Source organism: Amphiprion ocellaris, chromosome 22 (assembly GCF_022539595.1).
Source record: "Amphiprion ocellaris isolate individual 3 ecotype Okinawa chromosome 22, ASM2253959v1, whole genome shotgun sequence".
NCBI lineage: Eukaryota > Metazoa > Chordata > Actinopteri > Pomacentridae > Amphiprion > Amphiprion ocellaris.
The window spans coordinates 19897449-19925216 of record NC_072787.1 but is presented as its reverse complement, the minus strand read 5'-3'; the positions used below and the strand labels follow the sequence as shown (position 1 = coordinate 19925216).

The 27768-nt window shown below is 39.7% G+C and overlaps 1 protein-coding gene across 5 annotated transcripts in view; it reads right to left on the bottom strand.

Annotated features, from left to right (window-relative positions):
• Nucleotides 1-3261: 3261 nt before the first annotated feature.
• The window catches only part of smarcd3b (SWI/SNF related, matrix associated, actin dependent regulator of chromatin, subfamily d, member 3b), a 57753-nt gene continuing 33246 nt past the window's right edge, over nt 3262-27768 (bottom strand). For 2 of the 5 annotated variants that reach the window (XM_023285191.3, XM_023285173.3), the window contains exons 3-14: nt 25697-25786; nt 23428-23470; nt 20956-21078; nt 20642-20767; nt 19828-19923; nt 12683-12784; nt 12233-12394; nt 11467-11564; nt 10837-10972; nt 8104-8226; nt 6976-7077; nt 3262-6860 (exon numbers count right to left, since the gene is read on the bottom strand). In XM_023285191.3, coding sequence (XP_023140959.1) covers nt 6807-6860; nt 6976-7077; nt 8104-8226; nt 10837-10972; nt 11467-11564; nt 12233-12394; nt 12683-12784; nt 19828-19923; nt 20642-20767; nt 20956-21078; nt 23428-23470; nt 25697-25786 — 1255 coding nt within the window. In that variant the 3' untranslated portion in view covers nt 3262-6806. The remainder of the gene's footprint in view (nt 6861-6975; nt 7078-8103; nt 8227-10836; nt 10973-11466; nt 11565-12232; nt 12395-12682; nt 12785-19827; nt 19924-20641; nt 20768-20955; nt 21079-23427; nt 23471-25696; nt 25787-27768) is intronic. The other 3 variants (XM_023285182.3, XM_023285197.3, XM_023285205.3) reach the window with 3 other exon arrangements.

Genomic DNA, 27768 nt, shown 5'->3' with positions numbered 1-27768 from the left:
ATAAGATAAAGTTCTTTATTTCTCCCCACTCCAGGGGAAATTTACATTGTTACAGCAGCTTATGTAACAGTAGACATAGTGATAAGAATAAAAGAATAATAGAACAATAGTAATAATATTTACAATATATACAAGGGTGACAGATGAGGGTAAAGTGGCTTAACAGAAAAAATAAAAATAAAGTTTAAAAGTGCAGAGATGTGCAGTGCAAGAATGTCAGTGCAAATTTTATGGTTTGGGGTGGTAATGATATAGTCCAGTTTATGTTAACATCAGCCAGTGATGCTGATGTTGTAAAGTCTTATAGCAGATGGGATGAAGGACCTGCGATAGCGCTCTTTCTTGCAGGGTGGATGTCTTAGTCTGCTGCTGAAGGAGCTGCTTAAAGACCCCACAGTGTCATGCAGTGGGTGAGAGGGATTGTCCATGATGGATGTGAGCTTTGCCAACATCCTCCTCTCACCCACCTCCTCTATGGAGTCCAGGGAACAGTCCAGGACAGAACCGGCCCTCCTGACCAGTCTGTTTAGTCTCTTTCTGTCCCTTTCAGTGCTCCCTGCTCCCCAGCAGACCACTGCATAGAAAATAGCAGACGCTACCACAGAGTCATAAAATGTCCTGAGCAGAGTCCTGCACACTCCAAAGGACCTCAGTCTCCTCAGCAGGTGGAGACGACTTTGGCCCTTCTTGTACAGAACCTCTGTATTGTGTGTCCAGTCCAGTTTATTGTTGAGGTGAACACCCAGGTATTTGTATGTGTCCACCATGTCAATGTCCAAACCCTGGATGTTCACCGGTGCAGTCCGGGGTGTCCTCCTCCTGCTGAAGTCCACGATCATCTCCTTCGTCTTACTGGCGTTGAGCTGCAGATGGTTTCGCTCACACCAGTCAACAAAGTCAGAGATGACCGTCCTGTACTCCCGCTCGTCCCCCTCAGATACACACCCAACAATGGCTGTATCATCGGAGAACTTCTGGAGGTGACAGCTCCCAGAGTTGTAGTGGAAGTCCGATGTGTACAGGGTGAAGAGAAAGGGGGAGAGCACTGTCCCCTGTGGGGCCCCCATGCTGCTGACTACCACATCAGACACACAGTCCCGAAGCCTCACGTACTGTGGTCTGTTGGTGAGGTAGTCGATGGTCCAAGCAGCCAGGTGACAGTCTACTCCCGCTCCTTCAAGCTTCACCCTAAGCAGAGAAGGCTGGATGGTGTTGAAAGCACTGGAGAAGTCAAAGAACATGACCCTCACAGTGCTGCTGGGTTTCTCCAGATGAGTCAGTGATCTGTGCAGCAGGTAGATCACTGCATCATCCACTCCAATGTTCGGTTGGTAGGCGAACTGCAGTGGATCCAGATACTGGCTCACCTGGGGACGGAGGTTCTTGAGGACGATCCTCTCCATGGTCTTCATCAGGTGAGAAGTGAGGGCCACAGGTCTGAAGTGGTTAGGCTCCCTGGGGTTCCTGGTCTTAGAGACAGGAACCAGGCAGGAAGTCTTCCATAACAGAGGAACCCTCTCCAGACTCAGGCTCAGGTTAAAGATGTGCAGCAGCACCTGACAGAGCTGGTCTGCACAGTCTCTAAGGAGTCTGGAGCTGATTCCATCAGGACCTGCAGCTTTCCTGGTCTTGATCTTTTTAAGCTCACTTCTCACCTGATCAGCTGTTATGGAGAGGCAGGGGGAGGGTGGCAGGGGGAGGGGTGATGGTGGTGGTGGGGGGTGAGACGAGGAGGGGTGATGGGGCTGTATGCAGAGTCCGGAGGTGGTAGAAGACGGGGATCGGAGGAGGGGTGCGGTTGGTGGTGTTGGTGGTAGAGAGCTGAGGTGTGAAGAAGGAGCTGGCTGGTTGGTGCTTTGATGAGAGGGGGGAGGAGTGGGAGCAGAGTCGAATCTGTTAAAGAACAGATTCAGCTCATTGGCCCACTCCTGGCCTCCTGCTGCAGCTCCCCTCTCATGGCCTCTGCTGTAACCAGAGATGGATCTCAGGTCTCTCCAGACCTCCCTTGTGTTATTGTCCTGCAGGTGAGATTCCATCTTGGTCCTGTAGCTGGCCTGTAGCTGGACTATTGTAGCTTTTGGACTATTATTAAGCAGTTTAGAGGTTAAATTGGCTTTTTGAACCAGAATTATGTTGAATTTAATGCCTGAAATATTTCCTAACTCAATTTTGCAGAGATTTCATAGCAGGCATTCTTAAACCTAATTGAAAGTAAGAAAAATCAAGAAAATATGTTAACTAAGACATCAGAATTTCATAACATGCAGGGTTTTTTAAAGTACTGTTGAGACTGTAGCTCTGAATCAAGGAAAGATGGCAAAAGGAAGACAAAAATAAATGGCAAAAAGAAAGTTCTTCATTCAGTGCACATCCTCCATGTTTATCAAACAATATTTTGTTGTTGGGCCAGTTGGAGGGCTGAAAGAGACTGGCGGTTAGACATAAATATTGAGAAAAGGTGATACAGAAAAGCACTGTATGAAGAACATAATGTGTTTTGTTTGAACATTAAATATCTATGAATACTGTATGTAATCATACACTCGTTCAAAAGTTTGGGGTCACTTACAAATGTCCTTATTTTTGAAAGAAAAGCAGATTTTTTTCAATAAAGAGAACATTAAATTAATAAGAAATACCATCTAGACATTGTTAATGTGGTAAATGACTATTCTAGCTGGAAATTTTTAATGGAATATCTCCATAGGGGTACAGAGGAACATTTCCAGCAACCATCACTCCTGTGTTCTAATGCTACATTGTGTTAGCTAATGGGGTTGAAAGGCTCATTGATGATTAGGAAATTAGTGTGAGTTTTCATGGATAACATGAAATTGCCTGGGTGACCTCAAACTTTTGAACGGTAGAAGATCCCAGAAAACATTTTGAACTTGTAAATGTGCATAATATGAGTTCTTTAATCCCTGTGTGTCTATATATCCCGTTTATCACTGATTCCTAGTTACTACTCCATTATTTCAAAGTGAAAATTACAATCACTGCTGCTCTAGCTTCATAAAAGACGATGAAATTCACTGAATTTCAAAAGGCGTACCAACATAACATTTTTAAAGCAGTTCTGCGTGAAGCTTTTTAAAGTTGTGTAGCTTTAAGAGGCTTAGTTTAACACATCAATATGTAAATTCTTGCAGCAAAGCACAAAACACTTCAAATGACATCAAGCTCCTATAGAAGGAACTGGCCAAGTGTTGGCACACAAACATGGTGTGGTGAAGGTGAAAAAAAAAAAGACTTTAGATGTTGTGGCATTTACAAACTTTGGCAAGCGCTTCTTTATTTACATCCAGGCTGTCTCGCAGTGTCACAGCTGTTTTCCCTTTTTCCACAGAATGTAATCACCCAACAAGTTTTGCTCTTTACAGACACACAGTATTATGTATGCTATAATCTTCCTGTCGGTGACCCTCTGACAACAGTGTAAACAGAGAGAAAGAGCAGCTCCCACTCTTCAGAAACACATGCAGGGTTCGGGACAAACAAGTCAACAGTATGCCAGGGTTTAGTAACAGAAGACAGTAGTTTGTTAACACTTTGTCAGGTTGTTCTGATGTCGTGCAGCTCAAAGCTGACCAGCTGCGGCTTCTAGTTTCCTCCACAAGAGGGTGCTAGTGAATCATGACGACAATCTGAATGCCCTGGCCATACAAAGAAAAATCACTCCGGGGTCAGACACAGGACCAAGATACTACCTATGACTACTGTTTCTCCTCTAAAGAGTGCAGTTAATATAACTTCGTCCTAGTAACAAAAACACAGCTCAGAAAAATCACACCTACAGTTAGTTGCTGGTAGGGCATGTCATTTTTGGCAAAAAAGTTTCCAGAAGGCATTTCGACAAGTGCGACGAGTCTCGCCACACAGACTGCTATATGCCAGCGTTGTATATTTACACAGACTGTCCCATCGGATGTGTTAATTAATGTCCATGGAGCATGCATAGGTCATCGTGAAAACGTCCAATCACTTCTCGTGTATGCTGGATAATAAAGAGGGTCTCACCCTTGACGAAGAGAGTCCCGACAAAAGAGTTACAGCACAGTGCAAAGAAACCCCCGAGAAGGTTCCATCTAGAAACTGCAGAGAAAAAAGTCCTCCATCTGACATAACAACATATACATACAAGTCAAGTGTCATTTAAAAAAAAAAAAAAAAACGGTGTAAAATGAGACCGGTGCAGATTATATCATGTGTTACAGCTACTGAGACTGAAAGTGAGGGAGGTCTCTCTTTGTTGCAGCTTCCAGCTCCCACGATGGACACGGGATGGACCTAAAATAAACCACCCCGACCCAAGATAGTACACAGAGGAACACTAACATTCCTGCCCTACTAATTCAAAACTCATGGAGCTCCCATACCGCACCCCCTCCCCGAATCCCCCCAAAACAAACACACACAGTCTGTCGTATACTGTACAGTTGGCCCTCATAAGGGGGAAAAAAACCCACATATTTACATTCACATCTCTAGAAAAGAAAAAAAACTTCATTTTTCTTTTTTTGTGTAACATAAAAAAACGCAGAAATGGACAAAACCCCGCAGACCTGGGCTTAATCCATCATTGGAATAACAGTTTCAGGGGTTAAGAAAAGCATTTTTGTCTGTTCAGGTTCATCTGAAAAGGGCATTTTTGCAATTTAAGCCCAGGTCTGGATTTCCGCCCGCTTCTGCTTCAGTGATCATGTTCTCTTCTTATTTGTTGCAACCTTTGGTAACACCTTCAGGACATAAAACTGGCAAAAAGACTACACGAGAGAGAGGCAGTGAGTGACTGTGACAGAAGAAAATCAGTCGACAAGGCCCGACACGGTTGTTTTGCGACGATTAATGGAAGAAAAGCTGTTTTTATGATGCTCAATACTTGTTTTCTCCTTCATTAAAACACTATGAACAGACACAGAGCTGATAATACTTCAAGTCCCGGTAACTAATACTGTTATTTTTTTTTCTGGTGGATGAAACACACTGGAGGTTGAATGGAGTCCACAGACAGCCTCCCAATGTGTCGCACTGTAATCTCGATGTTGCTGGTGTAATTAATCAACCTTTCAGAAACACTCCCCTAATGAGAACAAATGAAAAAACGCACACAGCCACACTTAGAATCACACCCCCGACCCCGTACCCAGATAATAAAAAATAATTAAAAAAAACCTTATTTGGAGAACAGAAAATGTGAAGACTCATCCAGAGCGCTGCGAGAAATTACATTTCTGTCTGCTTTGAGATGAGAGTCTGGAAACACAGCGGCGTGTTTGAGAGTGTGTGTGAGCAGCCGGTTGACTTTGAATGAGTTTTCTGGCGACGTATTTACAGAGCAGAAAGACTCGACCTCTGAGGGCTGAAAACATGATTTTAACGTCTCCACAGTCAGACGAACAGATGCATGTGTGCATTGAAACCTCCACCCTTGCTGCTAGCTGCTAGATTTACCCGCTAGTTAATACAGTTGTGTGAAAAAAGAACATCTCGTGTAACATGTTGGCTTTTTTGACCCAATTAATACAGCGTCTACATATAAAGGTGGATGTACTTGAATGCAATTGCAAAGAAAATCAGCAAACTTATCATAATTAATACTTCTCTATGGTAGAAGTAAGTGCACCCGTGGCACCAGAAGCTAGTTTCACCCCCTTTAGCAGAAATAACTTCTTGTTTTGCTTAATTGTCCGCCATTTTGGTGCAAAATCCCTTCAGTGGCAAAATATTTGAGGGTTTTCTTGCCTGTTTTGGATCCCTCCACAGCATTTCGGTGGGATTTAAATGTGAGATTTAATTTGGCCACTTCATTTCTTCTTTTTAAGACATTTATTGGTGGGTTTGTTGCCGTGTGCTGAGGATCATTATCCCGTTGAAAGGTTCATACAGGCTTCATATTGGTAAACTATAACATTTCCATGAGGTTCTTCTCCTGGAAATCTGTCTTTGGTTTGCACCAAACGTATCCAAACAGCTCTATCTTTGATTCTTCTGTCCGGTGCACGTTTCTCCCAAAAACCCTGATCTTTGCCTCTATGTTTGCTGTCGAAAACTATTTCTGCTCTAATGTTCCTCTTGGATAGAAAAAGCTTTTTTTTCATGGCCTGCCTCCCCTGCAGGTCAAATTTGTGTAATCTCTGATTGTGGACGCATCACTTTGACACCAACAGTTGCAGATATTTACCTGCAGATCCTGTGATGAAACTTTTGGTTGCTTGGAGTCTTTTTTTTTTTTTTTTTTTAAATTAAACGCTCTGTTCTTAGGATGATTTCTCCAGAGGTGGCGAGTCCAGGACAAACTGGCAGTCATCTGAAAACCATGCCACTTGTAGGTGATTTTTCTTAAAGTGGAACGACTAATTTAAAACAATTTGGAGATACACAACCCATTTTCTGAAGGTCTTAGAGAGCTGTTTAGATCTTAGCACCTCAATAACAAAGAGAACAGTAGACCCATGATATTAAAGGTTTAAATAAGACAAGTTTTAGTCACTTCCTGAAGAGGGTCTAATCATTTGATGGACCTGGTTGTATGTCCTCACTTTTTCCTTGTTTTTTAACTATTCAAATCAGGAGAATTACTACAAAATCTCAGTTTTATGTGCCATATGTTTGAGTATCTCACCTTTGTCTGTGGGCGCTGTTTCAAAGAAGTATCTCACAAACATCTTCTTGTACTTGCTTTTTTCACACTGCTGTATTTTCAGAGGTTTAAGGTTTCACCAGACTGCAGCGACGGCCTCACACACATCCAAACACGCACGCGGCTCTGAAATCGGATGCAGAAATTCAGGAGGGCCTTTGCTTTAGGTGTTGCGCACCGCTAAGGCCTGTTCCAGCTCCTGTCTCCTCTGCTGGATCTGTGATGGGGAGAGGAGAGGGGAAACATGCATATTATCACGTGAACACGTAGAGGCAGAGACGCAGGAAGTTGGGAAGTGAGTGTAAAAGACAGTGAAGGGTCTGATAAGTCACCTTGCAGTAGAAATAGCGGCTGACGGCCTCCTGGGACCAGGGTTCGTGGTAAAACGCCGCCCTCCTCTCCTCTTCAGGGTTCCCCACCACGTCTGTCATTAACTACCAGGGAGGAAGCACGATTATGAACAGGGTTAAATAATAATAACACAATTTGCACGCTATTTTTCACATTAGTTTGTTAATTTTTCTTAAATGTGTGCGAACTACTGGACACCTAAAATTTCTCCGAATCTAGCTAAGCTATTTGAATCAAATATCTTTTTGAAAATAGCATTTTTTTTTCTACGAATCCAAGGACATGTGGCATTAAAACATGAAAGACAAACTCTTCTCTTGTTATTTCATTTACCCAAGAGGATGAGTAAATATCTATCTATCTATCTATCCATCTATCTATCTATCTATCTATCTATCTATCTGTCTATCTATCTATCTATCTATCTATCTATCTATCTATCTATCTATCTATCTATCTATCTATCCTGTAACTCATTGTTGATCTAATAATCCTCATATTCCATCAAAATCACTTTAGTCTACAGGTCTCATTTAAAAATTTGCCATATATAAATCATTTCCTCGAACCCCGTTCTGTAAAAATCCCAAAAATTCTGCAATCAAGCACAACCCTGAAGCCATAACTGATGAAATATTTCCCAACAGTCAAGTGAGAAAAATTCAGGGACTTTTTTCAGGAATTCTGAAAAACATTCCTGCAGAAAATGTAACATTTCTTTGCTTATTAAACTATAATTTGTAAATTGCAGCAAGTAAAGGCAATATTATATTTTCATATTGTAGCCTCTAGGGGGCGCTAGCTGGATTTGTGGCTTTGCTCTTTTCTTTTTTAATATGTTGCTAAGCAGTAATTACAATAAATAACTGATGAACTCATGAATAAACAGTGTGTTTTGTTTAGTTACTTCATGCTGCAGCCAGATGTAAGATAAAAATGTCATCATCTGCTTCATTTGTTTACATTCATGACTGATCCTTCTGCCTTTTATTTTCCACTCCATCCAACACACACATTATGTTCTGTATGTCACAAAATGTAAAGGAAATGCTGCTTCATGTGGACTTTCAGCTGTCGGAGGAATGTGCATATAAATAGTCGTATCGAACCTTAAGGTCTCGGCTCTGGGATTTGAGCCAGTCCTGGATGTAGCCCTTGGGATCTCTGGAGAAGCTGAGCATGAAGTCCCTCTGGATCTTCAGCTGGTTGATGGACTCGATGGTCTCATGGATCTGAAAAGTGCAGTAAAGAAACATAGAAGTTCAAAAAAAATCAATGAAGTAAAATCACTCTAATCATCTTTGTGTATTTACCAACAACGAATACACAGAATCTCTGGAAAACAGCGACTTTATGTAACAGTAGAAGGGAACCAGTGCAGGGAAAGTGACTTAGATTAAAAAATAAAGAGATGAAACTAACTGCAAAGACTAGAATCTGTAAATAACAATATAATGGATATGTTAACAGCGATAAACAATATCTGCAGTGAAACAGGCAACTCTACAATATGCAGTTTAGTACATGGAAAATGTAATATGCCTCCTTAATGGTGAAATATTCTCTAAACAAAGGTATAAAACATGGCTCTGTATTTATGTGCTGCACCTTTAAAAAACACAGTTCTCTATTAAAAAGGTGTTACAAGTTATTGCGGGGGAGTGGATTTTAATTTTACAGGTTTTTATTATTTTTGCCAGCTGCAAAACCTGGTATTGTGTTATCCTTGTGAGTAAGCATGAGTAGCAAAATGTGGTCCAGGTGTCTGAGTGCAAGATGCACTCATGAAACCTTACAGGTGTGTAGTGGAGATCAAAATGAAGTTCTCTTGCTTCTTTCTTCTTTTTTTAAAAAAAGATTATTTCTGGAATCATTTTTAGCCTTTATTTGTTAGTCATAGTGGAGAGAACCTGGTGAAGCAGGTGAATGACAGGCAGAAAATCCAGCTGGGAGTCAAATCACAGATTCACAGTTTGGTGCATTTGAATCCATGTGGTATATTCCCTAACAATTCAACTGTTGGGTCTCCCTCTCTAGCTGCCTTTTTAATAAAATTCCCAAATTCTGTCAGTGGGTTTGAAAGGCAAGCTGTCTTCAAAAAAAAGGCACCAAATTGACACTATTTCTCAGAGTTTGAAACTGTGAAAACAAAAAGATTTTGAAGAATTGACGGTACTTCAACTAATTATTTGGGATGTGTCATTCCATCAGAAAATGTATTCATCAAAATCGCTTTATGCGACATGTCGTGTTTAAAAAAAAAAGCCAAAAATAAACTGTTATTATTAATCAGATTCTGTAAAAAGCTAAAAATTCTGTGCTCCTCAGTGCAACCGTGAAGCCATTAGTGGCTGAGCTGCAACCGTCATGTGACAAAAATTCTGTGACTTTTCAGCTGAACTGCAGGATGGGTTCAGGTTTTTTCAGTGAAGATAACGTTAAATTAATCAGAAATCCAGTCCAGACATTGTTAATGTGGTAAATGACTATTCTAGCTAGAAACAGCTGATTTTTAATGCAATATCTCCATAGGGGTACAGAGGAACATTTCCAGCAACCATCACTCCTGTGTTCTAATGCTACATTGTGTTAGCTAATGGTGTTGAAAGGCTGATTGATGATTAGAAAACTCTTGTGCAATTATGTTAGCACATGAATAAAAGTGTGAGTTTTCATGGAAAACATGAAATTGTCTGGGTGACCCCAAACTTCTGAACGGTGGCATAAGTAGTGAAATATCTGCAGTACGTAGAGCTGCCATGTGTGTCAGTACTGGTGGAAACCTGTAAACATTCTAACATATTTTGTACACACTGATTCCAGCTTTTAGAAGGTGAAACATTAGTTTTCTCTTTTCTTTCTCATTATAATGGTGTCAAACTGCACAGAGGACATTTTCGAGTTTTCTCTACTTCTAGCAATGGTTGTACTGTTTACATATAAGGCGTAGGACGTAATATCGTAGTGAAAAATGAGCCCACAGTGAGTAAAATATGACGAGGTATACGCATTGATTACAGGTTCTTTAAATTTTTGTAAAATATAAATATAAAAGCATAAAATATTCATCAGAATGCAGGAAATTAAAAATGTAAAAATTTTCTTGGGGGAATGAAGCCTACAACCTTAGTCTGCAGGTCACATTAAGTGATTTATTGTATTACTAAGAAGTTTAGTGCGACTCAGTCATGTATTTGATAGATTATTGCTAGACTTTCTGTTCCTTCTAGTTCTCGGAATGTAAAGAATATATTAACTGTTGTCTACGTGGGATTAAAATGTCTTAAATTTAATTTGGCGAACACCTCTAAATATGTAAACGCAAATTACATTTACATAGACGTAGATGATGATTCGATTTTCCTGTCTTGCATCATGAACATTGTGCTGGTGAGCTTCTAAATTTGATAAACAGAGTGTCACGCATGCAAACGTGAAATTGCCAAAATGTTGATCTGCTTGGTGAAAAAAGCTGAGTAGAAAAAGGAAACCATGAAAAAAGCACTTGTTGTCAGTGTTTGTATTTAGCATCACAACAGAATGTATTTCTGCACGGCTCTTTTGTCCGCCCTTCCTTCCTGCTCAGCCACTGCAACAATGTCAGTTAAAAAGTTGTCTGTGAAACATAAATCTCTATCAAACATTAACGGCTCCCACGTTTAGCACAGTCAGGTGTGAAATCCACCTCGAGCAAACTACCGCAATAAAACTGCTCCTTTATTGAATAACACACAGTAAAATTAGCTGTTTTATCGCCTCGCTGTGACGCGGAACGAGACGAGTTTTTATACAGATGGACAGAATGAATTCAGAGAGCTGCTCAGCGGTGATGGTGAGCTCACCTTGTTGTCGAGTGAAGCAATTTCCTGCTGGTTGGCCGTGGAGAGGAGGAAGCTGCTCATCTGGCTCTTCAGAGGGTCTTCAACCTCCACGTCGATGTCGTAGCAGGCCGTCTTCTTCTGGTCGTTGGGGTCCACGCTGGAAAAGAAAGTAACACAGGAGAAGTAAATTAAAAGTAGCAGAAAACAGAACTTTAAAATGCTGATGTGTGCAGAAGTAGCCAGAGAGGCATTCTTATAACAATCTATTTCATCTTTTTTATATCTTAACTCCTGTTTTTTACTACTTTTATTGTATGCCTTTATTGTAAAGCACTTAGTAAGTTTGGTGCTACACAAAAATGTTAATTATTAGCATAGAGAGGGAGCTTTAGATGAATATTCAAAAGAAATGGTGCAGAAAAGGCCACTGAATGTGTCCCTTAATAAATGCTCCTTTTCTTGTTTGATTTCTTCTCTGTCCTGAATATAATAATATATTCAGGTTAATAATATAATTTTTTTAACTCTTTTTATGCTTTCTGGCATTATAAGCTTGTCTCACTGCACAAAAAACATTTCTGAGTTCATAACTTTATATTATATACAGAAGCAAAAAAAAAAGCATAGAAAGGTTTAAGAGAGAAACTGTACCTGATGACATGGTTGATGACGATGGGGTCGGGGGGCAGGAGGAGGTTGGTGAGGCGCTGAGGGATCTCAGAGAATTTCAGTCGAGGGCAGTCAAAAATCTGCAGTGATATTAATAATAAATACCTTTAACCCTTGTGTTGTCCTGTGGGTCAATATTGACCCGTTTTCAAGTTTGAAAATGGGGAGAAAAAAATTATTTTCATAGTGAAACTTCTGATGTCTACATTTTCAACATTTTTGGGAAATCTTTGAACATTTTTTGGTGTAAAAAAAGAAATATTAAAAATGTTAAGAACATTCACAAAAAAAATCAACTAAAACCGAGCGAATTTCGCTGGATTTTGATTGATTTATTTTGTGAATGTTCTTAAAGAAAATATTAGAACTTTTACTGATACATATGTAATCACTTTAGGTATTTTTAGGATTTATTTTAAGATTTTTATTCATTTTTTGAAAATCCTTACAAGAACTTTCTTGCCAAATTTGGGGGATTTCTTTTTTAAATAAAATTTTTAAATGAAACTTTTAAGGAATTATTTGAATTTTCTTGAAGGTTTTGCAAATTTTCAGAAATTTGGGGAATTTTTTTGCTGAATTTTTGTATTTTTTTCTGACAAGGAAACAATATTTTTTGGTGCCCGTAAATGAAGACAACATACTGATCCAAAAACACATCTCTCCGTATGATAAGACAGGTAATTTTCACATTGCTCAGCTTGCCCCAGTTAAAACCATATTTTCAGCCACTATTTGAGTCCCACACCTGCTGGAAGTACTTGTCACAGTTGATGTACTCCTTGTCATGGGAGTCCTGCAGCTTGTTGGTCTTCACGTACTGCCAGAGGGCCTGAATGATGCAGGAGCGAGTCTGAGTGTGAATGCCGAGCAGTCGAGCCAGGCGAGGGTCCAGCTTAAACTGGGGAGGCTGTAAGAGATGACATAATCGCATTACAACACTTCTTACGGCCGCCCACGTCAGACTCTTTACATCAGCTGGATCACATCTCGCAGCCTTATCGCGTTCCCCCCGGCTCAGGAACGGATGTCGGGTTTGAAATGGAGTCTTAAATGCACCGTAATGTTCCTGCAGGCCGGCGGTTATCAGCCGAGCGAGGCCTGCAGGTTGTCACTTCTACAGCTGATTTCATGGCGTGGATCAGTCACACAGTTGTAGTCTATTTCTGGACCGTGTCAGGCGGCGCGGCGCCCTCACCTGGTAGTCCAGCATCAGCAGCAGCGTGCAGCGAACGCTCACGTCTCCCGGCCGCTTCACCTGGAAGCCGTCCGTCTCCTGGGTGGTGGGCGTACGGTGCCACTGAAAGTACAAAACACACGGCGCGTATTAACCACACAACCACCGGCAGCTGGTTTGTCAGAATAACAAGTCGCTTTGTTAGTTTCACACTTCATTATCTGTTTGTTTCACACGTTTTTAATCAGAATCTGTAATTAATTTCTGCTTTAAAGGCTCGAAAACTTTCCCCGGCTTCTTATTTGATCCTAAAATAACAGAAGAACAGGAAGATTCTACTTTTCTTCCTGCTTCATGATGGTTTGAAGTGGGTGGGCTCAGCTGGGAAAAGGTGAACACACATATTCATGCACCAATTACTGTTTAGCAACATTAGAATGAAAATGTGATCACACTTTTTGTTGCCAGATTGTCAAACTTGGTCGTGTAGCTGCGCTGCTAAGGGGAAGAAAGTGTTGATTTTCATCCAAACTAAAATATCTCCACAACTTTTGGGTGGATTGGCATGAAATTTTGGACAAACATTCATGGATAGATCCAAATTTTCCTCTGAAATTTGTGGTTTTGACTGAACAACTCTTAGACAGGTTACATTTATGTTGCTTTGAGGATAAATAATTATTGGTCTTCATCAGGTCAAAATTGAACTTTATCCAATAACATGTACAACAGTATTTTTTTATCTTATTTATTTATTTTCTATTTTATTTTACAATTTTTTAATCTTATTTTATTTATTTTTTATTTTATTGTATATTTTTTTAATTTTATTTTACTATTTTTTAAAATCTTATTTTGGTATTTTTTTATCTCATTTTTTATTTTTTATTTTATTTTCTTCTTATTAAGATTTTATTATTTCATTTTTATCTTATCTCATTTTATTTGTTATTTCAGTTGTGTGTAGGGAGATCACGAAATAAGAATTTCATCACTCAGGGTAACCACTGTGTTTTTGCTGGGTGTATGACAATAAAGTTCTTGAAAGTGAATGTCATTATTGTTCAAAATTCTTGAATCTTGAACAATAATGACATTTCTACCAGCTTCAGATGTATGAACTGTTAACACAATAAGCTAAGATTGCAAAAATGCTACATTTTATTAGCATTCAGCTCAAAGTACGGCTATAGATATAAGGGAGAAACTTGCCACTTTAAGAATCCTGAATAAACTCTGTCAGGGTGAATTCTGAAATGCCAAAAAGTCTATTTTCTGCTTCAAAACTGCTGAACCAGGAAACATCCAGATGCTTCTTTGTTGCACTGACTCAACTGTGGTGTCACTGAACTGTGCATATGGTAGTAGGAGTGTAACTCGTTAGGCTTTTTAAACCTTATTCTGAAGCGAAGGCACCAAACTTTTAATTATAGATTGACTGGTGGTTGTGTACATGCTGGTTTTATAACCTAGTGAACACTGAAACTGCAGTTAAGGCTGCCTAGTCATTCATTTAAACAGGGACTTATTCTTGTTATCCCTGAGGGCTGAAACTTGCCTATTAAAACTTTGGTAGAAGCTAAATCTTCTAACGTGACTGTACAATGCTAGTCATGTTTTTTCTGACTTTAACTGTCATTTACAGGGATTTGTCTTCATTTACGGGCACCAAAAAATATTGTTTCCTTGTCTGAAAAAAATACAATAATTCTGCAAAAAAAAATCCCCAAATTTCTGAAAATTTGCAAAACCTTCAGGAAGAAAATTCCAGTAATTCCTTAAACGTTTCCCTTAAAAGTTTTATTTTAAAAATCCCCCAAATTTGAAAACTCTTGTAAAGATTTCCAAAAAATGAGTAAAAATCTTCCAAAAAAATCTTTAAAATATCTAAAGTGATTACATATATATCTGTAAAATTTCTAATATTTTCTTAAGAACGTTCACATAAAAATCAACCAAAATCCAGCGAAATTCACTGGATTTTGGTTGATTTTTTGTGAATGTTCCTAAGAAACATTTTTAATATTTATTTTTTTCCACCAAAAAATGTTCAGATTTCCCAAAAATGTTGAAAATGTGGACATCAGAAGTTTCACTGTGAAAATATCAAACTTTAAAACGGGTCAATTTTGACCCGCAGGACAACACAAAGGTTAAAGACAGAATGTGAGCAGATGAAGAATCTGCACAATCAACCATGCATTTTCACCGAGAGCGCTACATAAGAGTTAAAATATCTGCAAACTAGCCATGCATTGTGCTGAGAAACCAAGATAGCAAAAGGTTAACTGTGAGGCCGCGTGGCTGGATTTTATCAAGCAGCAGGAACACACAATCAGCGCAGACTGAGAGTGAAGTAACAGAAAAACCGAACGCTAGCCCGGTCAGATACAACTATTTCCATAAGATTCTGTGCTTTGATCTTTGTGTTTACATATTTGTGCCCGCAGATGTTATTTACATCTCCATTTTATCTTAACTACTCGGAAAGTGAAAAGAAAAGCACTTTAAAACGCTATCTGCAGTACAGTGAGTTGGAAAGCCACACAGAGTAACATTTTCCTGCAACCAATGCCTGACTCAGAACGGATTAAGCACTGATTGTACCTCAAGGTAGAAACAAAATTCTTTTGATGGAAAATCATTCAAAGAGAAGCATCTGAGTGCCTGGCTAAAATACCCTCTTAAAAGGAAGAACCTTGAGAAGTCATAATTTTCACTCTGAAACTCCTGAAGTGGGTTTTTTAGCCAGTACATTTTTGTGGAGATACAAAGCGAAGGGCAGCGATGGGTTGCTTTTAATAAGGAAGAATTATTTTCTCCAGCTCTCACATCTGCATGTTTAAACAACCGTGTGTGTTGGAAATTGCAAAACAAACAAAAAAAAATGCTCCATTCCACTGTTACAGAAAATCAATTTATTAAGGCAGAGAGAGGGCAGTCCACTCTCTCCATTTGTATTGTTTTGCATTTATCCGACGGGGACATGAATAGGAGCAGGTTAACTGGGGTGATTTAACCAGGTAGAACATTTCTGGTAAACATATCTCCTCCGCCTGATCAAGAGGTCGGCACTGACCCTGACTGCAGGGCTGAAGAGTCCGACTGACTGGTTTGTGAGGCCTAAAAAGCTCCGTGTAACTAAAGGAGGAGACAAAAAATGAAAACATTGACCTACCAAGTGACCAACAGCACTTTGCTCAGCTGTGAAGGTCTAAATGAGATGAAGAGATGCATCAAAGATATCGTGCAGCTTGTTAAAGAAATTGTTTGACAGTTTGGAAAATGCACTTCCTAGAAGACATCTACTCATATCTGGTAAATATGAAGCTAACGTAGCTTAGCATAAAGGCTGGAAACAAACCCAATGAGCTAGTCTCGCTCTGTCCAAAGACAAAATCATCTCGGATTTGTTGCCGAAGTGCTGGAAAGACCAAAATTTTACTGGAAAACATGTTTACTGGTAGCTTGCTTACAGTTTACGAAAATTTTAAGCTTCTAGCAGACCTTTGGGACATTTGCAGTGAGGTTATATTTTGCTAATTTCAGTTTTGCGTTAAACTTCTGGTGGGCTTTAAGCTAATTTTGTGTCAAATTCATGCCAAAGAGTTGATTAATGCTATTTTTGCAGCAGATTTGCAAAAATGTTTGCAGGAAATTCATATTTTTATAGATTCTAGCAAATATTTCTCTGGCCACATGGAATTACAACACATTTCTAGTTTACAAAACATGTGTCTTCTTTTAATACACGAGCCATTCCATTTCAAATCATCAATTTTTTGGGAACAATTTCTACTTGAAATAAACATAAAATTTAGATATTTATAAAGATAATTTTAAAATTGTAGCTTGACATATCAGACTTTTTAAAAATTGCATATCAAGTTAATTTCAGATTTTGTTTTGCACACTGACATTTGAGGCTAAGTTTGAATCCCAATATCTCGGATAATAAAATAAAAAAATCCTGAAATTTCAGTGTTATTTCTCATCATGCCATCTGCAATTTTAGACAAGTAAATCAAATACACTCTAATTACGGGGAAAAGTCTCATCTTTGAGCTCACATTACCAATTAAAATGACAAGCAGAAGTCAAGTTGTAATATTTTCTAAACCAAATGCAGTTTCAGATCACAGTAACACAAAACAAAACATGCATTTTGTTCAACCTTCGTAACTGATTGACCAGGTGTGACAAATTGTACCACAAAAAAAACCAAAGTACTGGTAGATAGCCTAAACCAAAATGTTTTTAAAAGATATAACCCATAATAAAATAACCCATTTAAAATAACCTGTATGAACTATTCACACAAAACATCTGTCCCATTGCTGCAGCTTATCTTGATATGGAGCTGCTTCTCTTCTCCTGGGCTTTCTTAAGCTAATTTAAATGTTTCCTCTGTGCACACAAATCAGCCTTTGTGCATTTTACAAAGTGGTCAAAGTCAGACAGGACGGAACAAATCCAGTTTTCTTATTCCAGAGTGATGTACTGCCAGATGCTGTTCATTTAATCTTTACAAAAACTCATGTGAAAAAACAATAAGCTGTGGTTTTATGGGGGGTTGTGTGCTGAAATATTTCTTGACTTCCTGGAGTCTCCGTTGGCTGCCTCGCAGTGACAAATTCACTAAAGGACACACATGAGAGTTGTATCAATTTTCTCATGACTTCTTGGCAAGACAGCGAATAAGCTGCTTTAACCAAATGTCGAGCCGTAATACTGGGTATCTGGGCAGTTATTGTTGCTGCGTTCTTTTGTTGTAGCTCTTGAAACAAAGCAGCATCCTGTTCCACAGCGGGCGTTTTCACTTGTCATCGCAGGAAAAGCTCAGGCGTAAATAATAACATCTTAAGTGTCACAGAAAGCTATTTCAGTGAGCCGGCATGTGGAATATCAGGACCTCCCCTAAGTGGAGAGCAACCATCACTGATGTTATTAAATACACCTGTGCTTTTTCTGCAGATCTCCTGCAGTGGGGAAGGTCTACCGGGGCAGAGAGCGCAGTTTCAGCTGAAATTCATTCTTCACAGCAGATATTTTGAGTTGTCGTTGCAGGAAAAGAACAGGTGAAGCTAATTTTGTTAACTTGTGCTGCATGATTAGACCTTTCTGCGGAGGTGTGCTCAAACATATTTGCTTCTGCTTTGCTGTTGTTGTCATTTTCTAACCACAAGCAGCAGAGGAGTAGGGACGCTGTTTGGCTGCAGAAGGTGCAAGGACGGACACAGAGGTTAATGACAGTAAAAAAAAAAAGTTTGAAAAGAAGCTCATTTATTTTCCTTTTAATTGCAGTTGGTAGCCTGCCAGCAAAGCTAGTTCTCACTGTTTAACCCTCCTGTTGTCCTCATTTACAGGCACCAAAAAATATTGTTTCCTTGTCTGAAAAAATCCAAAAAGTCAGCAAAAAAATCCCCCAAATTTCTGAAAATTTGCAAAACCTTCAGGAAGAAAATTCCAATAATTCCTTAAAAATTTCCCTTTAAAGTTTTATTTAAAAAAAATAATAAATCCCACAAATCTGTTAAGAAAATTCTTGTAAATATTTTCAAAAAATGAGTAAAAATCTTCCAAAAAAATCCTAAAAATATCTAAAGTGATAACATATATATCAGTAAAACTTCTAATATTTTCTTTAAGAACATTCACAAAAAAATCTACCAAAATCCAGCGAAATTCGCTGGATTTTGGTTGATTTTTATGTGAATATTCTTAAAGAAATATTTTTTAAAAAATGTTTCCACCAAAAAATGTTCAAAAATTTCCCGAAAATGTGGACATCAGAAGTTTCACTGTGAAAATACATATTTTTTCCACATTTTCAAACTTTAAAATGGGTCAATTTTGACCCGCAGGACGACACGAGGGTTAAAACTGTACCATGGATTTATCCTGACATTACCATCCAAATAAATTTCACCTCTCTACTGTGTGTTTGTTTACCGGCTACAGCTGTCGTCCTCAACAAAGACACGAGTCGCGCTCTCTGAGTCACCTTTCAGGACTTTGAGTGCTTCTTTAAAGGTGAACATCTGCGTTTTACACACATAGTTTGATTCTAAAAAGCCCTTTCAGACACGCACTCTGTTCTGTTAATCTGACGGCCTCTTAATGTGTCGGTTTTGTGTCCGAATGAACGCACTCCTGTCTTTTCTGTAAAAGTCACGAGGTCAATCTCAATAGGTCGTACCCAGCATAATTTCTGTATCACTATAACAAATATGCACAGATAATGGTAGTTGTAGTTGTGTGAGATGATTTGAGGTCGACTTTTTCATCATTTCAGTAACAATATTAGTTCAAGAACATCAGGGAGAGCACAAAACACAGTCTGAAAATCACAAAACACCTTTCTCATTCACTTTGCTTTATAATTTCACATCTACTGCAAACTGAAATTTACCACAAAACTCAACAATAATACATCTAACAGGGTTTTGAGAAAATGATAAAATGAGTTGAAGTTTAGCTCGTTGCTCCCAGTAATATTTCCTGTGAGTATATTAAATAATTACGGCACCAGGACACATATGAGCTTCACAAAAGCAAGAGAGCTGCATGCGATTACAAACAACACAGCGGTAACGTCAATAATTAGTTGTAATTATAAATAATCCCCAACATAGAGACAGGATTGTTTATGATCTAAGAGCATCAATCAGGATCTAATGTATTATTGGATAGTTGGTCAAGTAGGAGTCTGATTATCATCACATGGAATGAATTTTCAGTGTTTAGAAAATCATAAATAAACAGAGCTGTTAGTTCTTTGGACAGTTTGATGAGTTTACGCTTAGTTTCAAGTAAATAATGGTATAAAATGAATGTGTTTATCAGAGTTTTTGAAGCAGCTATGTTGTGTCCAGTGACTGAAAGGGGCTGAATGGAACAAACATGTGTCAAATCTGTTTAAATACTCAGATTATTAATGCTCTGTATTAGCTACCTAGCACGTTAGCATGTTTGTTTTTTACACATAAAATTATGAAATTAGACACTAATAATGACATCTGAAGGTACCGTTCGAGCATTCTTTCATCTCAAAAACTCAGATTACCAAGACAAATCTGCAAATGTTTTGTTTTGATCAGATGATGGATGTGTGGCTCTAAATCGAGCCTCTTTTTCTGCGCATAAGGTGCTGTGTTTGAGCTGACCTCGACCAGGTGGTTGTCCGGACCGTACAGGTCTTTGTCCAGCTCGATCACCAGGCTCTTAAAAAATGAAGAGAACTTCTTCTTCTGTTTCCCCGGCTACAAAAAACACACAGAGGTGGTCAGTTAATGTCCAAACTCAGTCGCACAGACACATTTATACACACAAAACACTCCTAAGTAGATTCACAAATGAAAAAAACACTTGTCGCCATGTCTGTGCTTGTAGCAACATTACTCATCAAAAACCCACAAGGGGCCGAGACACTAGACATTCTCAGGGTCCACTTCCTCCGAGCTCAACCAGAAATATTTGTGGTTTGTGAGACCTAAATGCTTCTTACTGCTGTGAAACGACGGCCTTGCTCTGGACTGTTGAGAACATCAGGGCGTTTTGCAGCAGCACAAGACAAATGTAAAGTCATTCTGCTTTTCATGCTGCATCTACAGTCCCTCTAAACTCTCTTCTGAACATCAGTCACTGGTTTTATATGCCGAGCCAGTCGATACTTTTCTGTCCGAAGTCGTTTGAGCACATCATTACAGAGCGTGACTGCGGGCCAGAGACGACCCAGAGCAGCTCCGAGATCCAAGAGCGGCACACTTTCATACTAAATGAGAAGATTATAAAGTCAGTTATTTTTCAGAGGACAAGCAGGTCTTTGACTCAACGCTGAATTTTTCCAACAGAGATGACATAACGCTGCACACAGCAGTGGATCAGCAGCACAGAGGCTGTATTTTTAAAAGGTGTTTTCCTTTTAAATTGAAAATGCGACACAGTTTGAGCGTCTTCACGACAAATAAGAAAACTCACGTCATCCAGCAACTTCCCCTCCACTCGCAGCTCCCATGATGCAATGCTGCCATCCGAGTCGTCAGCGTCGGGTCTGGCAGGGTTGAAGGTGTTGGAAATGTAAAGCCTCAGTTTACGCTTTTGCTGCTGACACAAGGGCACGGCAAACAGCGCAGATTAAAGGGATATTCCGCGGAATTACAAATTGAAATATAGTGTTGATGATATTGAAATTTAAGGCCTTTTAGCAGCTGTTGAGGTACAAAAATGAAAGCTGAGCTGGCACAGATCAGCAGGATGCACAGGCTCCACCGTTCACGGTTTGTTTTTATTACCTTCATTGGTCTCTTCAGTGCTTCTTGGATGTCCACACGTTTACGCATGATGGTCTGGTCCAGTTTGCGCTCAAACGCCAGCAGGTCCATGTAGGCCTGAGACTCCGGCACCAGCTCACGGATCTGCTCAGAGTGAAGACAATCTTTCATTAAAATCTTTTTAAAATCAGGCAGTGTTTCACGCCCTGAATTAAGAAGTTGGATTTTCCTCACATATCTGAATATCGCTAAAGGGCTTAAGCAGATAAGCTGTCTGTTCTGGTGCTTGTAGGGGGTCCACCGCCTTGTTTCAAGGACATTTTAGCACTTTGCATCTACTTTCCTGTAGTTTTCCATTGAATAAGCTGTATGGTTAGAAAAAAAAGACCTTATTCTACTCTTTCTATCTTAAATGTTTATTTTGCAAGATTTATTTCATAAACTAAACCCTGTGAAGCCAAAAGTCCCCCAGCAGGTTTGAAAGGCAAAAAATGCCACATTGATGCCATTTATTCAAGTCAGAAACTATAAAAATGGAAAGAATCATCATATTGTCAACTTGTTTTTTCACTACTCACCTGTGATGTGCTTTAAATCTTGATAATTTATAAAATCACTTTATTCTGCATTTATGTTACATGATTGAGGAGTTAATACCTTGTCATCTCATAAAAAAGGCATATTATGTAAAAATAACTTCTTTTTCTCCACTTAATCTTCTCTCTCAGCTGCTGCACCGTGTAGTGGGGAAGCGTTGGGATGCTTTACTTGACTAAAAGTACTAATACCACGCTGTAAAAATACTCCATTACAAGAAAAAGTCCTGTATTGAAAAGCATTAAAAAATAGTCAGGGAACTTACTGATGCATTCATGTAACAGCAGCGTTTTACAGTTCAGTTTTAAGGTGTTTTTTAAACTATTTTGTGTTTACTAATGCTTCTCTCAATTGGCAGAGTGATAGTTTGGTGTATAAAAAGACGAAAATGGTCAGAATTGGCATTACAGTTATCCAAGGTAACACGAACGCACCAAACCTCAAAGTTATTCACAAATAATTAAAATGTTCAGAATGATTCAAAAGGAAAAGCAGGAAAAATAAAGAAATAAATTAAAAATCACATTTGAGAAGCTGAAATCATGCATCATGGGGCATTTTGCATGAAAAATAAGCATTTAGCAAATATTTATTAGCCCTGTTTTAGTGTTCTTATTTTATTTCAGTAATGTATCGTACTTATGGCTTATTTTTTTTACTTTTAGGGATTGCACTTTGTATGCTTCTGAGCATTATCTAGCACAAGAAATTCCTTCAGGATTAATAAAATTATTATATCTTATCCTATTTCTAGCTCCACTTGTATTTGCTGAGTGCTTTTAATGTTATATCTTAATGCTGTAAAGTAGCTAAATCTGTCAGATATATGCAGTAGTGTAAAAGCACAGTATTCCCCTGTGAATGTGGTTAAGTAAAATAAAAATAAAATACTCAAAGCACAACTAGCTTCAAGTGCCAAATCCCCAGGGATGACTTTTACATCCGTTTACCTGATTATTTGAAACTTTGGCCAGATTTAAAATTCACATCCGACGCTGTGACATGATATATTTGACAGAAAATAAGGAAAAGCATGTGAGAGCCCCTTTAATGCGGTGGTCTGCTTCATCCTCGGGACGCTGGGGGATCAGAATGAGATGCAGACCGTGCAGCCAACCAGCCAGGACTCAGACATTACCATACCGATGAAAGTCCTCAGAGCAATTCTGCTGCTTACCAAGCTGTGCACACACACTCCTCCAGTTCACTCCCTCCCTCTTCTTCACTCTTTCATGTTCCTGTCTAAAAAGGCTGCCTTCATTGTTCCCTCTCATTCCTGCTCTATCTCCATCTCGCCTCCTTTCACCAGGCCGAGCTGACGGAGGACTGTGGCAGACATTCCCTGTCCCTGACTCACTATTATGGAGTGGCCATGCCTACTGCTATCAGTCTGTCTGGGTTGTGTTTGGGGGATAAGACCTGAGCCCTCACAGCCTCCAGACCTCCACAGCTTCAGCGTGAAAGCCTTCTGTGTGCCGGCCAGGACGTGGTGAGGCGATGGCGTGGCACAGGGCCGAGAACTGAGACCACGGGGTCCAAAATTGCAACCTCAGTCGGCTCTGACTCACCTGTGGCAACGTGGTGATTCTGCTGCCTCTACTTGTGGTTGCGTCTCTGCTCACATCCCGCCGCCTATTCCAATTTAAATCAATGAGCCTGCGTCCAAATAACACAGTGAACCCCCTTTAAAAAAAATAAAGCCCTAAAACCTCCTGATCGCTCCCCTCATCCCCCTTCTCTTCACATTTAGAAACAACAAATAATCATCCGGCCTTCTGCGCCTTCCAAGAACCCCAGAGATCAAAAAAACGACTGGGATTTCTCTCACCTCTGCACGCAAAAAACACATCACACAGGAAAAAACAGAGCAACAAAGGTAAAAATATGCAGCCTCACCCTTTGCGGAAGAATCTTGTCTGCCATTTTCCTTCTCTTAGCACTAGAGAGAGGGAGAGAAAGACAGAGAGAAAGAGGAAAAAGAGAGCATGTTACTATGGTGACTGATAGCGTAGCACCCAGGCCATCTGCTAAAATGCTGGGCCATATCCAGCACCCCAGCGTCCCAGCTGTGTGTGTGTGTGTGTGTGTGTGTGTGTGTGTGTGTGTGTGTGTGTGTGTGTGTGTGTGTGTATCTGAGTGTGTGTGTGGATATGTGCGCGTTTGTGCTCTGGTGTTTGTGCGTTTTCTGAAATGCAGCGGTCCACCTGGAGAGAGCGAGAGCCTCTAACAGCCAACAAAGTGTCACATCACGCATCTCTTGCCTGACATGTATTCACTGCACTCATGCACACAACACACATATGCACACACACAAATATGCACACACACACACACACACACCCTGCAGAATCGCTGAGGCCGTTTTTGCTGCAGGACTCGGATGTGCGCTCGGGAGCTTTTAGGAATGCAGAGTCTTGAGGATTTTCGCTGAGGAGAATGCGTGTGTGTGTTGGTTTGATTGGTGAATTCCTGGCATTTATCGCTGTGTGACATTTGTTTATCATTTTATTTAAATCTCATACTTACCAAGGAGGGACTCGGAACAATAAGAAAATCTGTGCCAAGGTGGTGGTGGCTTTTCTCAGAACTTTCTTTCCAGGTGACGCTGATTACAAAAACAACACTACAGCTTCCTTCTCTAGTCACATCTCCTTAAATATTTCATCCACATCTGTGGGCATCTGGGATATGTGCAGCACCCATGTACTGGATATTCATGCAAGGTGTCGGTGCCTGCAGGAGGACACCGCCTGAAAACAACTAGATGGCACTACACTGCAAAAAGAGCAATAAAAAAAGTCACACTCGCTTATTTCAGGATGAATATTTTTCTCATAAAAGATGAAGAATCCTGCCTTGTGGGTGCTACATCCTAAGAAAGATCAGCTGTGGTTCTGTTTTAGGGTATTAAACTGAGCTAATTTCTGGAAATCTCAAGACTTTTTAAATAATTTAGATGGTGAAATATCTGAATTAATAGTACAGCATGTTGGAAAGTATCCTGATTTGCTTTCTTGATTAAAGTTACACAAGAAGATGGATCTCACTCTCACTCTCAACATAACCTTTTCTGTACAATCTAATATCTTAAACTCTCTCTATCGCTTTATTCCTGTAGGATTTACTATCTACGTGACCCCATTAATCTTCACCTATGTATATTTTTTACCTCCAATTTCCACATGCTCCATTTTGCACTTCTGGTTAGATGTCAAACTGCATTTGCAGTGTTGACTCTGATCTCTCTAATCCCTCTCCATCATCCTGGCTGTAGCTTGATATTTATTTTAGTGGTATTGATCTTCTCATCTAACTCTCTGCAAGAAAGCAGCTGGGCATATTTCCCAAAATGTCTAACAGCGTCTTTAAATGTTAGATATTCGTCCACGGTGGCCTGATTTCTAAGCTATTTGCTCATCATGATTTTCCATTTGATATGAAGGGGAACATTTTTGGAGTGGGTCATTTTTTACACTATGATATCGGCATATATCGTGAATTCTTTTGCATTTTAGAAAGAGACACTAACATAACAAAAAGGGAATGTGTGGTTTTGGTTAATCTAATTAATTAAATACGTGGAAAATTAAACTAAAAGCAGACTAACATTATAATACAACCACAGCTTTTATATTTAGAGGTACTAAGGTGTAATATTTTGCTGTTTTTTTACATTTCAATAGAGCTACTGTTTACTTTGTGCTATTGCTGAAAGTAAATTTCTTATTTTACAGAAATTAAGAGGCGTTTTTGCAGTGTAGATTAAATTTTCAGTCACAGAGCACTGCAACGGTCTGTGAAGCAGTATGTTACATCAGCATGCCAAATACTGAAACAAGCCTGCTGCAAGGAGAATTGAAGGATCCAGGAGTGCATTGAAAAGGAAAAACACAAACAATCCGCCATCTTACACTCTCTTAAAATGGTCTAAGACTGGAGTCTACTTTATTATTCTGCTCTAGCTGCACAAAAGTGTTCCCATCATGCCATGCTCCAGCCCAAAGCATGCACCACTACGTCTTAGGAGTCAGCTCTTACGGCCTGCTCGTATGTTCGGCCGGAAAAAAACAACTCATTCAGGGAGTGCTGGGCTCAGGTGAAAAGGCTAAATAGGCCAGAGTCATCAAACCAAAGAAAACGGACATGCAGCAGAATAAACTCCTACTTTGATCCGAGCGTGGGATCTGACTGGGGCTCTCTCATGTCCATCTGCCTCGCCGGCATCTCATTGGCTCCCGGGAATCCGACTGGCTTCCTAAGAATTGGTGAGGATTCGAAGGTTGTCCGATTAGAGTTGCGGCGAGACACACACTCAGCGGCAGCAAGTCAGAAGAGGAGGAGGAGGGGGGAAACACCTGGTGGTTCTGACTTGTTTGTGTGTCTGTGCGTGTTGGATGTGTGTTAAGTTCAAGGGTCTGTTAGTAGGTGCAAACTCTGAAACTCAGACACGGGCAGGCACTGGGACGGACGTGGAACTGTCCATGCATGTGCAGCAGAGGAGGACCCGGGAGGCGTCCTGCTCGTCTTGAGGGACACACTCATTCAACAAAGTCTCTCAGTGAACCAAAACAATCATGCTTCACACACGGAGACAGACAACACACTGATAATGGACACGCTGAACTTGTGGATCGCAGGGGAGGGAGGAGACAAGCAGACTTCACCTCTTTGGTTCGGCTCAGGATGATTCTGTGGTGCGTATGTCGTAGCAATGAGAATCTGGTGCAGATGAAGAAGACACCATGCAAACAAAAGCCTTTTCTGAACATTTCCAGTGCTACAAAAAAAAACGTGCTCTTGACCAGAAATTTCGGCTTTGGTCAACACCGTGGTCTGGCACCAAGAAACCCGTTTTATTACCGTCTAAACCTTGCAACGTTCCTAAGCAACCTGAAGTGTCCAAGGTAACCATGTGTTATGAGCAGCGAGGAAAGTTTTTAGGTTGTACTTCAAGGGCAAAGACCAAAATTAATAGCAAAAAAACAAGGTTCAGAGGTTCATGAGCAATGTGGTACTCAGGGGAAATAAAAGACAAAATTGAAAAAAAATTAAAAGAAAAAATAGCGGGATGTGGATGAAGCTGCTTTCTTAAGAACAAAGAAGCGAAGCATTCGGCTTTAAGTCTTGTTGTTTCTGACTGCCAGCGGTTAAAATTCTCCTGGGGTGTGGTTTCAGGTGCAACATTTTGAAATTGACTTGAAACTGTCATTCGGAGGAGGTAACGCTGGTGTTATATTACTCTGTAAGGAGCTGAAAAACTACACTAGGAAGCTTGTTTGGAGTCCATGACACCACACTGATGAGACGGCTGCCAACTTTGAGGCAATCTTCAAAGCAGTGGTGACCAATTAATTTTGGTTTTTTTATACATCTCAGTTTGGGTAACTTCACTGTATTACATCATATTATATTATGATGAATGTTTGTTGCGGGGAAACTCCCAGATTCGGTGACGTGATCAAAGGAGAGCTAAAGAAATGTTTCACCCTCGACAGCACGCTGACGGCAGCCATAATTAATTAATTGTTTGGCACAAAAAGCCATCAGAAACTTAGGCTGTGTAAAAAATGCAGTGAGAAAAGCTAGTCTGGGTTTTCCGCATGACATCAGAAGTCACTTTTAGTTCCCTTTAAGAAACATTTTTAAAGCACACATGAGATAAACCCCAAAGATAAAAGCCTCTACATTCAAATCTGGGTGACAGAAAAGTTTTTCAACCCTCCCCATATTTAATTTGAACCAGAAAAGATCTCTTCTCTTCCCATTTGTTTTTTCTTTTTCCATTTATTCAATTGGAAGACATATTCATCCAAATTAGAGCTGTGTCTAACAACTATTTTCATTTCTTTTCTTTAATAATCTGTTAATTGCTTTGCCTGTGAAATGACAGTAAATACATAGATGCCAACAGACCAAGGTGACATCTTGAAATGTTGTTTAGACTGAACATATTCAGGCTAAAGCATCAAATTTTCACATTCAGGAAGCTGGAATTGGGAATTATTTAATATTTTTACCTTTTTGGTCATTGATTGATCTGAATTTGTGTTTTTGAGACTTTTAGCCACACACTGCGGTGTAAAAATGTAAATCCTTAGCCATTACTGCTTTTTCCGCTCATGATGTATCTTCCAGCATTTAAAAAACACCATATGGACGCGTTAACAAGGGAAAAAGCTTGATTTTCACCAGAGGGGTTTTTGAAAATGTTGTTAAATGGATATATTTTCCAAGTGG